At 37.8% G+C, this 12,198-nt stretch overlaps 1 protein-coding gene across 3 annotated transcripts in view; it reads right to left on the bottom strand.

Annotated features, from left to right (window-relative positions):
- Positions 1–12,198, bottom strand: part of LOC139949632 (uncharacterized) — a 61,699-nt gene that overhangs the window by 41,028 nt on the left and 8,473 nt on the right. For 2 of the 3 annotated variants that reach the window (XM_071948072.1, XM_071948073.1), the window contains exons 5-10: positions 10,203–10,457; positions 9,115–9,243; positions 8,731–8,856; positions 6,940–7,062; positions 2,757–2,993; positions 315–492 (exon numbers count right to left, since the gene is read on the bottom strand). In XM_071948072.1, coding sequence (XP_071804173.1) covers positions 315–492; positions 2,757–2,993; positions 6,940–7,062; positions 8,731–8,856; positions 9,115–9,243; positions 10,203–10,457 — 1,048 coding nt within the window. The remainder of the gene's footprint in view (positions 1–314; positions 493–2,756; positions 2,994–6,939; positions 7,063–8,730; positions 8,857–9,114; positions 9,244–10,202; positions 10,458–12,198) is intronic. The other variant, XM_071948074.1, reaches the window with a different exon arrangement.

Here is a 12,198-nt window from a genome sequence, read left to right as displayed (position 1 = left end):
TCGGATGTAGATTCTGTGGATTGGTGTTCATTTTGGAATGCTGGGGGCTAGAGATGAAGTTAGTACACGGTGTCACTAAAACATCATTATTTTTTTGCTGTTTTCTTAGTAATAAATGACTGTATTTGGCTAAAACTTTCACGCCTGAATTTTACGATTACCTTCTTGGTAAGATTCACTTTAAATCAGCATACTGTTTACTAAAAACCATACAATTTTTATTACGGACACTTTCTCTTTAAAACTTGTAAATGTAATAGTACTTTCTCTTTAAAACTCTTTAAAACACGTAAAAACTAACAAAAGCATGAAACCTGTTAACTGTGTCCACAATGATTGCCCTGGGTCGCACTTCCTCCCTCGAAGAATCTGTGAGATTCAAAACCACGGTTCTGTCGAGTCCATCCATCGTAGCTTTCTCGATCAAATCACTATCTGTATCGGTCCAGTACATCACACGGTTCTCAGGGTCAAGGGTCAAACCATCAGGCGCTAGAAAGAGGAAAAAAAATCACCATCAATAAGTTACACTCCAGACCAGGGCCCAATTTCATAGACCTGCTAAGCACAAAACTTTGCTTAGCATGAAATTTCTTCCTTGATAAAAACAGGATAACCAACCAAATTTCTATTTGTTGCTTGTTACTGGTATTCAAGTTTGCTTATCCTGAAAATCATGTGGAAATTCGATTGGTAATCCTGTTTTAACCAAGAAAGGAATTTCATGCTTAAAGCCATTGGACCCTTTTGGTACAGAAAAAGAAAAAAAAATTCACAGATATACAAATAATTTACAGGGTTTACAGAAGGTAATGGTGAAAGACTTCTCTTGAAATATTCGCCCATGAAATGCTTTACATTTTGAGAAAACGGCAAAATAATATAAATTCTCGTTAGCGAGAATTACAGATTTATTTTAAACACATGTCATGACACGGCGAAACGCGCGGAAACAAGATTGGGTTTTCCCTTTATTTTCTCCCGACTCCGATGACCGATTGAGCCTAAATTTTCACAGGTTTGTTGTTTTATATATAAGTTGTGATACACGAAGTGTGAGACTTGGACAATACTGTTTACCGAAAGTGTATAATGGCTTTAACAAATTTTTGTGCTTAGCACCTCTATGAAATTGGCCCCTGTTCTTATTCACTTCGCTCATCAACCAATAAATCTCCCACAATCCACAAAACACATAAACTTGCAGGTGACAGGGCCTTTTCTATTGCCACTCCCTGATTATTGAGTAGTCTACCCATCCAAACCAGGAACTTCAACAGCCTTCAAATGAGCTCTCAAGACCCATCTTTACCCCGTCTGTAGCTGGTCAACAGCATCTTTGTTCTGTCATGTTGTAATCTTTTGTTCAACGTCTTGTATCCTCCAGGAACTTCAACAGTGTCCCAGCCTTCAAATGAGCTCTCAAGACCCATCTTTACCCGGTCTGTAGCTGGTCAACAGCATCTTTGAAATGTCTTGTTGGTATCTTTTGTTCAACGTCTCGAATCCTCCAGGAACTGCAACCAACTCCCGGCCTTCAAACAGGCTCTCAAGACCCATCTTAATCCCCTGCCGTAACACTTGTGTTCTTAAGCAAGACAATTAAAACTTTGCTTTGTCCTTCGGATGGGACGTTAAGCCGTTGGTCCCATGTGTTGTGTAACGCATGTAAAAGAACCCATAATCAAATTCGTGGAAAATTACTAGTTTCTCGAAAACTATGGCACCTCTCCCCATTACTCGTCACCAAGAAAGGTTTTATGCTCAAAATTATGTTGAGCAATTACCAATAGTGTCCACTGCCTTTAAATGCAAAATGTCTACTAGTGGCCTTGAATGACAAAGGAAAGAAAATATTTGTTCGGGGTTTTCTCTGCCTCTTTGAAACGGTTGAGTTATCGTCATTGCAGTTATTTGTTGGTACTTCTTTTTGTTATTCATTTGTAAAGACTGATTTTACCATTCAGCAAGGACACAGTTGTGTGCAAACTATCTACATCATTGCATTAGCAGGTTTAAAGGTATTGACTGGTAAAGATAATAAACAAATTTTTTATTTAGTCTGAAATTCTTCTGATTTAGGAAGTACTACATAAAGTCAGTGGCATTGACCTTAAAGGCTTAGTTAACTTTTTCAATTCCAGACATGTGCCATTGGCTCAGTCTATTCGGTAAAAAACTGCTCTAAAATTGCAAAGGTCAAGGGTTCAAATCCCATCGGTAACAATTAAGCCCTGTGAAGTTTGATTGGTTGAAAACCAATCACGTGTCGTGCAACAAAAACGCATGTTACATAGCTCGGGGGACGAGTGACATGAAAAGTGATGTACACTAGTGTACATCACCTTGATCGTTCGCAGCGTTGGTCGATTTCCAGCTCTGTGTACGAAACAACTGCGGGTTCGAGGGAATTGTTTCTTGTTCGTCTGCTTATTAAACAATTAATAGTCCGTCGTAATAATGTTTGAAGATGACAACAGAACTTCGAGAAGAGGAATAACAATTACACAAAGGTAGGTATAACAAAACAATTGTTGCACGCTGTGACTGGGGTCCATGGGTTTTGTACACCCTCTGTGGAAAATGGCACCTTCGGGTGTACAAAACACCATGGACCCTGTCACAGCATGCAACAATTGTATATTGGAGAAATATGCCTGTGATTTTTTTTCACAGAACTTGAGAAGTACAGAGTATACAGTGCTACATGTGTAACACACATCAGTGTAAGGGTAAAACCAAAACAAGGAACATACTGTAGGTGTTGTTGACAATAATTTCCAAGCCGCTGCCGTCCAAGAAGGAGCGGACGATTCTGGACAGGACAGTGTCTGTCCAGTAGACCATGCCATATACGGGATCATAGTCAACAGCAACAGGATTAAAGGAAGGGTCTGAAGTACCCGGGATGATGGTGAAGTTGAAGTTATCTGCCTCAGCTACATAGATCCCTGGAGGGTCAATGTTGGCCACAAAGACTAGATTGTAGGGGCCTGTAGTTCAAAGAAAAATATAATTCAGAGTTGATTTAACGTCAGTGGTTTAGAGAAGGTTTGGATCATTAGTTGTCAAGTATTTAAGGAAAAGAAGTGCAAATAACAGAGCAATTTTTTTTCAGGAGAGCCAGGTAAATCCAATGTTCATGCTTAAACAGTTTCTGTCTCATGAAAGGGGTAATTTCTCACTAAAGTTGAGTCTAAGAGAGACTTCAGGTCTGAAGCCTTTCTCAGGTATCTCCCTCTGTATTTGAGACAGGTAATTTCTCATTAAAATGAAGCCTTGCTCAGACTTTTATTAGGCATCTGAAATCACTCAAATTTGTGCAACCAGGGTTTTTTCTTTCATTTATTTTTCTCCCAACTTAGCTGACCAACCGAGACCAAATTTTCACAGATTTGTTATTTGATACATTGAAATGCACCAAGTGTGAATACTGGTCTTTGACAATATTACCAAACATATCCAGTGCCTTGTCACGGAAATTGCGCAATTTTTATTGAGAAGCAAAAGTACTGTCACAAAGGAACAACAGCAAGAGGTGCAGCGCTCAGTGATGTGTTTGTATGTCAAGGATTGCTGCTTTCGCTATCACGCTTTTCATTTGCAGTTAACTTGGACCCCTGCCCATTTTACTTTATTTCCCTGATATTGAAATCCTTATAAAGTACCTCAAGCATTATTTCCGGATGAAAAGTTCTAAAAAACTTTTCAAAGTAGTCTCACAATAGAAGCTTGTGATTGTGTTTCATTTTTAAAAGCCCAACAGCCAAGCCCCCTGTGTAAACACAGCACTAATAAAGTAGCATGAATTGTGAGCAAAGATAACATACACATTTTTTTTTCTTATACAAAAAAAACCCACACAACAATGCACATTCTTGCATTTCAGAACCATGCAGTATTATTTTGAAAATGTTCTTTTTGCACAAACAAAACTCATTATATAGAATTCAAAAGACCTTACTTTTTTGCAAGGCCATTTTCTAAGCCAAGTTTGACTGTAGTAAGGCAAACTACAGGGTTGGGATTGGGTAAATTTAATAAATAACTAGAAAATGGCTTGAGGGTCTAGGTCCCCCTTATTCTAGACGTTACACCTCTCAGAATTACCAATTCAGGAGATTTCCAGACTCTGCGCATTGCCAGAAATACTAAACTAAAATAAGAGTAACTATAAATATAAATATAAATAGTAAACTTGCAGGTACAGCCATGAGTAAAATCTCTTTTGAAGGAGTGGTGACTCTGAAAAGGGCCAGTTTGGTCTTGAAGTTTCGAACAGTATACTCTGCTCGTCTCATGGTTGCACCCGCAAGTTTACTATTCATATTTATTATAAGTTACTCGTATTCTCCACACCTTGCAAAGTTTCAAACACCATTTACAAAACTACAAGCTAGACACAATGGTTTTTTTTTTTCTTCCTTGCTTTGGTGGCTGCTTTCCCTTTCTTAAGGCGATGAACGCGCTTTGTAATTGTCAAAGACCAGTATTCTCACTTGGGTGTATCCCAACATATGCATCAAATAACCAACCAAAATTTTGGCTCGATTGGTCATCAAAGTTGTAAGAAAATAATGAAAGAAAATACCCTGGTTGCACAAATATGTGCTTTCAGATGCCTAATAAAAGTCTGAGCAAGGCTTCATTTTAATGAGAAGTTACCTGTCTCAAATACAGAGGGAGTAATTTTTCGCAATGTTTTATACTTTCAACAGCTCTTCGCTACTCATTACAATGTAAGTTTTTATGCTAATATAGATTTTAAGGAATTACTAAACATGTGCAGAGCCTGGAAACATATATCATGGTTGAAGGAGATTTTAATAAAATCATTAAATCAAGACAAAAATCCTTAGAAATCACATTTCTATGCATTTGCCCTTCCCTTCGAGTCTGTTGTTCAAAGGAATGCCAAACACTGAACACTTTCATTTTCATTTCATTTCGTCCTGGTTGTGAAACTAAAGACTTTCAGAAAAGCAAACCTAGAATCACTCAGGGCTCAATATTAATACAGGACCACATGCTTGAGGCTGGTGGTTTTAGCATCAGGCCAGTAAACATACAAAGGTACAAGTGCGGCAGTGTTGTGTTTGTGACTTGTAACAACTCACTACATTTTAATTTCAAGTGATACAAACATTTTTCAGTACCATGAGTATGGAAGAATTCATAAATACCCCAGACAGTTTCGCTATTCCTATTGGTGGAGAGCGCGTCACGTGGGTGTGTATAAACCTTTGTTTATGACCAGTAAAAAGTGTTGAAACATGGGTGTGACACGCGAGCTTGCACCTGTTCTTTAAGACAGTTTCTTCATTCCTACTGGTCAAGAGCAACGGCTGAAACAGTTGTGCCACATCACGCGATTTGGCGACGCGCACATCATTCCCTTATAAGGAAATGTTTACCCGAGGGCGGCGGAGGACTTTACCATTTCATACATGTAGCTGGAGGGTTGTTGTGTTGAAGGAATCATTGAACAATTAAAATTTTTGCATTTTTTTTACTTTTTGACCATAAGTGTTGATATTTTTTGACCGAAAAGGTATTTATGAATGGGAATCAAAGTGTGTTGAATCGGTTTTCAACTAGTGGTTTAAACCTGCCGGGGCCTGGTTCTTTATAAATTTACCTCGACTTCGTCTCAGTAAAATTATCAAGAACCAGGCCTCGATGGGATTAAACCACTAGTTGAAAACCTCTTCACCACACATTGATTCCCTTGTTTACTCATAAAAAAAATGAGGTGAATGTTCTCTCGGGGCTTGTTCCAAAAACAGCTCCAATGTGAAACTGTGATAGTTCTCATTTAATCCAGTCTAGTAACAAATTCTTTGGTCCAGTAAAGGTTTTGAGCTAAAAGCCCAGCAGCATTGTGGATTTTCCCCAAAATTTGGGCCCTGTCACTGTACTAGCCAATGACCCAATGGAAAGGAGACAAGGAAGGAAGTTTCAGTTTTAGATCTGGGAGAAAAACCCAAAGAATGATTCCAGGGAAAACCCACACAATCAAGTAGGGACTGAAAACCCAATCCACATAGTGCCCCATGGCAAGGTTCGAACCTGGGTCCTAGAGGTGGAAGGTGAGAAAAGATACCACTACACAAACCCGACCGCCTTAACTCAACCACATAATTAAAAGGAACACGTTGCCTTGGATTGGTCAAGGTGGTCTTTGAAAAGCGTTTGAAACCGTTCGTTATGAAATGCAAATGGTTAGATAGATAATTTTGAAGTAGAATATAATATAACGATCCAAACAAACATTTTCATAATATGACGTGAAGAAACATGGTCGGCCATTTTGTGGGGTCAAAATTTTGACTCCACAAAATGGTCCACCGCATAGTTCGCGAGGTAAAAGGAAAACCATGCAATTATGAGTGATACTTTCGAGTGGATCATTCTACATGTACTTTTAAAATATCTTTTGAACCATAGGCCCCTTTTGTATTTCATAACACACAGTTCCAAACACTTTTCAAAGACCAATTGTCCGATCCAAGGCAACGTGTCCCTTTAAAGCCATTATACACTTTTGGTACAGAAAAGAAAAGAAAAAAAAAACCACTTTTACAAATAAGTTACAGGGTTTACAGAAGGTAATGGTGAAAGACTTCTCTTGAAATATTATTCCATGAAATGCTTTACTTTTTGAGAAAACATTAAAACAATATAAATTCTCGATATCGAGAATTAAGGATTTATTTTAAATACATGTCATGACCAGCGATACGTGCGGAAACAAGGGTGGGTTTTCCCGTTAGTTTCTCCCGACTCCGATGACCGATTGAGCCTAAACTTTCACAGGTTTGTTATTTTATATATAAGTTGTGATACACGAAGTGTGGGCCTTGGACAATACTGTTTACTGAAAGTGTCCAATGGCTTTAAATAGATTCAAATCAAAAAGCCAAAATTTTTTTTACTTACTGAACTTGTTTTCACAGCTTACTCCGGTGAAACCATCCGTGCAGAGACAGACGTAGGTATCTTGGGAACCAGATACGGAGCAAGTTCCTTCGTTCATACAGGGGCCACTCTTGCACGGAGAGACTGCAAATACAAGGAGAGAAAAATAAATAAATTGGTACCAACTACAATGATGCAATTAGGCTAAGAGTCGTTTGTCGGAAATATCAGTAGGGAGAAACAAGCCCAAAAAAGTAAACAGCAGTGAAATTTTCAAAAATATCTTTGTTGTAAATTCAAATGCTAAAATATATATTTTTTTTATATGGCCAACTTCCTTTTTTATTACATCAAAAAGGGGTTCCAAAGATTGCCATTGAAATATAAAAAGTGCTGATGAAGTTTAAAAAAACTCCACTTTAAAACCTTATTTTCTCAGTTTCATTCTCTCGCATATCTTGGTGTTTCTACTTTCACAACTTTTTAATCAAAATCTATCCACTATAGTTATGTCTATAACTATCATTATTATTAACATTGTGTTTAAAGATTAGTTTATGCTCTTTTCAAATGTTTATACAAACTCAGATTCAATCTTTTTTAAAGGCATTGGACACTATTGGTAATTGTCAAAGACTAGCCTTCAAAGTTGGTGTATCTCAACATATGCATAAAATAACAAAGCTGTGAAAATTTGAGCTCAATCGGTCATTGAAGTTGGGAGATAATAATGAAAGAAAAAACACCCTTGTCACACAAAGTTGTGTGCGTTTACATGGTTGATTTCGAGACCTCAAGTTCTCAATCTGAGGTCTCAAAATCAAATTCGTGGAAATTTACTTCTGTCTCAAAAACTACGGCACTTCAGAGGGAGCCGTTTCTCACAATGTTTTATACTATCAACCTCTCCCCATCACTCGTCACCAAGAAAAGTTTTATGCCAACACATATTTTGAGTAATTACCAATAGTGTCCACTGCCTTTAAGTGAAATTTTTCTCAAAATTCTTATACTATCGTATGCTGTTGCAGGCTTCTAACCAAAGGTTATTATTGCCATTCGTTTTTAAGAATGATTACCGAGCCATACCTTCCCTTTAAAACATCTTTCCAAAAATGTTCATTCCAAAACACAAGTTTACACAACATTAGTTTTTGGTTTCTACCCATACACCGATGTGTGTTAGCACTGTATACTCAGTACTTACCCGAGTCCTGTGAAAAAATGATCATAGCCATGTTACTTGGGTGAGATTCAAACCCACGACCCTTGCAATTCTAGAGCAGTGTCTCACCAACTAGACTACCGAGGTTGCACGGTAGGTAGAGGCAGTTCTAATCCTATGTTTTGGCAGCGGGTTCCCGCAACGATATAAGAGATGTTAAACAAGTTTGTTTAAATAGCAAAGTGTCAAAAGCAAAGGCAACGTTCCCCTTATCATTTCATTTCATTTCATTTCATTTCATTTCATTTGCCAGCAAACATGAAAAAACACAAACATGTATTAAAAAATTGCACATCAAAGATTTACAAGAAAAAGCAATATTACAATGGTTATAAAAAGAGAACCGCAAAAAATATGCAAAAACACTAGCAAATTACTGAGAAACCTGGCCTGGCCGCGGGTAGATATGAGGATTGTGTAGGAAACACCTCCAGTGGGGGTGGAACACAAAACACTACAGACGAAACAAAAGACAAGAACCCTGGCAGGGAAAGCCAATAGCGACAAAAAGTCACTTTCAAAGTGGCTGACCTTTGAAGATAGGGTCAATAAAACTTTTAACTAACAACTTGTTCAATCACACTCACTTTGTGTTTCACAGTTCATCCCAGTGGAAAGAAGCGGGCACTGACAGAAGTAGTCCACCACATCGGTAGTAGCCGACTTTAGAAAACACTCTCCATCATTGCATGGGTTTGCTGAGCACGGATTAACTAAAACGGAGAAACGAAACAAACAAATTATTCAGACGCAGCAAGTATTGTCAAAATTAAAACTACCTTTCGATCAGAAAACTCCAAATTAAACCCAATACGGTTTCAAAACGTCACACAGCACAGTGACTCAACAAGACAACATTTACTAGCTTCACAATTTAACTTAACTACTGCGAAGTAAGTTCTTAATTGGTCTCAATGTTCGACTAGCTACCTCTAGTCGGTGTCTCAGGAGACCTTTAATATTGTTCTCACCTTGATTGCATGTTGCACCAGCTGAACCATCTTTACATACACACTGGTAGGAGCTATCAAACTGACGACATCTCTCACTAGTTACATCACATGGCATCAAGTCAATACATGAATGGTCAGTAAATTTATCTGTACAAAAATAAATAATAAATAATAAACCACAAGGGAAACTGACTGGGTACATTTTTAAATGATTTTGGGTTGCCTGTCAGACATCATTCAACCACAAACTGTCGTGTAGCCAGGAATCACACCCAGGTAACGATACAACCTGGGAAGCGGCAGACAGGGGATCACCCCCCGAACAAAGATATTGACAAAATTGGGAGACCACCACCATAGGGCTAGAAAGCTAAGTTGGTAGAGCGCCGGCACGTTAACCGGAGGTCGTTGGTTCAAATCCCGCTCGAGTCAATATTTCTTTGTTCAACCCAAAAATAAATAATAACAACAATAATAATTCTTAGCGAGAAGAGAAACAATTCATGCACGAGTCATTTCTCAAATTATGTGGTGTCCATTTGCGAATGCTGCAACCAGAGATGCAGTTGGAACCCACTGCCTCCTTGTTTAACAACATGGATTCATTGTACCTTTTGGGGATTTTCTCAACAACTAGACACTGAATTCTAATGAAACTTTCACAGAAGACTTTTGCTGTATCATTCTTGATATATTGTTGCCTTTAAATCAGCATTACATCGACAAATAACCAATCTATGATCCTCCCTTCATAAACGTGTTTGGCTACGTTTTTTAATATTTTTATTGTTGTCCCTTCCTCCTGTTGTTTCGTTGTGGGTGCTGTTTTTGCACAAATCTGGATTTGCTTTTGTTATGTTTTCTTATGTGTGTGTGATTTGTAAATGTTTGAGTGTAATCTCCTTTTTATATTATATAATTATATTTTTATCGTTGGCAGGGGTCTGCTTTTACACATCTCAAAAGGACAGTTTTGAAACTTTTGTTTTAACCTTGACAGCCCCTGTTCAACTAGTAATCATTGCGTATGTCTAAAGATTTAAAATAAAAATAAAAATAAAAAAAATAAACAAAGTTTATAAACAAAGTTACTGGTCAAACCTTACCCGTGTAAATGTGCAATCCGGCTGCTTGGGAAAAGCTTGCAGAACCAATTCCTGTAATATTCGGCGGTGAAAACTGAAATTGTAAGAGCTCTGCTGAGATCCAGTCTGTCCAAAACAAGCGGTCCCGATAGTACCAAATATCAAACGGATGGATGTCATGCGAGGACACGTTGGCGCGCAGGAGACGATTTCCACCCTCAAAGTCAACTGATTCGATAGTGTTGAGCCCAGCATCGCACCAGTACAATCTCCCACCTGTTGAAGAAATATTATACAAATATTGAGTGGCTCAGAGTGGAATGGGAGGAATATTATCGCAAGGTAAAATTTGGACTGTTCCATATAACTGACATAGATCCTTGTCATTTGATGTATTTTAAAAGTATAACATTATGAAAAATCACACAAATTACTGACAACCAAAAATCATATAGCGCTGTGTAGCGGCAAAAATGCACAAATCCGATCACAACCGTTTGCACAGGTGCTCCTTTGTTTTAGCAGCGGCGCTGTACTGCTCAAAAACATTGGGAACAAGGATTATCCTAACTGTTGAATGGGAAATGCTATTCCCCATGAGCGAACAGGTATTTTTGATCGCCGGTGCGGATGGTAGTATTGCGAATGTCACGTGAAGTAAGTTCCACCAATCAAATGACAAGGATCTGTGTGTCAGTTATATACATGTAAACCAAAATAGTTGCTGGCCTGACATTTGACCCTAGCAGAGTCTTTCTCAAGTTTTTACCGTTATCAATAATTACTCAAAATAATTATCAGCATACAAACTTACTTGGTACATGTAACTACTAATGGAGAGGTGTGGATAGTATAAAAAATTGTCAGAAATGGCTCCATCTGAGTAACCTTTTTTTTTATGTTAACTCAAAGCTTCATCCAGGCCTGAAGTTTTTAAGTACTTTTTAGGCATTTAAAAACCACACAAACTTGTGCAACAACAGTGTTTTTTCTTTCATTATTGTCCCGCAACTTCAATGACCAACTTGAGTTGAAACTTTCACAGATGTGTTATGAATGTTGTTGTGCTTGGGTTTTGGGGTTTGAATGCCTCGTCTTCTTCTGAAAGTTGTTTGTCAACAAGGAAATTCAGAGTTGAGAAGCTTGTATGGACTTTCAACTTCACAGGCTAGACTATAACTAGAATGAAGTAACTGAAGAAGTTGTGACGTCATATGATGGCAATAAAATGTATTCATGAGTGTATAGTTCTTCAAGTTCTTGAGTGTAAAGTGTTCTCAACTAAAATTGAATTGCAAGTGAACTCATCAGAGCTGAAACTTTTTCTACATCTAGGCTTGTGCATGAAAAATACTGCAGTTTTCAATGGAAACACATAGACCTATAGATGTATTAAAAAAAATCTAAAATTATTTGTTAGTTTTTTTTCTCTTTCAAACTGTCTCTTCAACATCTGGACACGTTATTAGCTTTGCAACTAAAATTACATCAACATTCATGTGACATAACAAATGAGTAGGTCACGTTTCCCGACAGTGCCTGCAGTACATGATGGCATTCATGTAAATCTGACTAGGCCTAGTCATCGGTAGGTTAATAAGTGTGTCATCATGATGCAGGTTGAAGCATTAACCCATAAGAGTATAGCGCCTTTGACCTGACTGCTTTGTTGTGAGCATTAGCAGGGTTAGTTGCACATGTTATTATGGTTAGGCTCCATTATGTGCATTTTTGGACTTTTGCCAAAGTATGTCGTATAAAAATAGTGCACCAAAAAATAACAGCATCAGGAAAGGGCCATCAGAATATAGTCAATGTTTCAAAATGAAGCTTATTTTTTGCCAAAATTTCAGATGGGTGTGTCAAAAGAAATAACTGAAAATCAAAGTTCAGATTTTATTTGAAGGAAGCCAAAATACCCAGCTGCCAATTGTCGATATCGTTCATGGTTAAAACTACAAAGTAAAAGTTGTTTGTTTAAGCCGGAAAAAGCACGTGAAATCTTGTGATGTTAGAG

This window comes from Asterias amurensis, chromosome 17 (assembly GCF_032118995.1).
Source record: "Asterias amurensis chromosome 17, ASM3211899v1".
In the NCBI taxonomy this organism is placed as follows: domain Eukaryota; kingdom Metazoa; phylum Echinodermata; class Asteroidea; order Forcipulatida; family Asteriidae; genus Asterias; species Asterias amurensis.
Note: the sequence above shows the minus strand (reverse complement) of the source record. Positions and strands in the feature narration are given on the sequence as shown.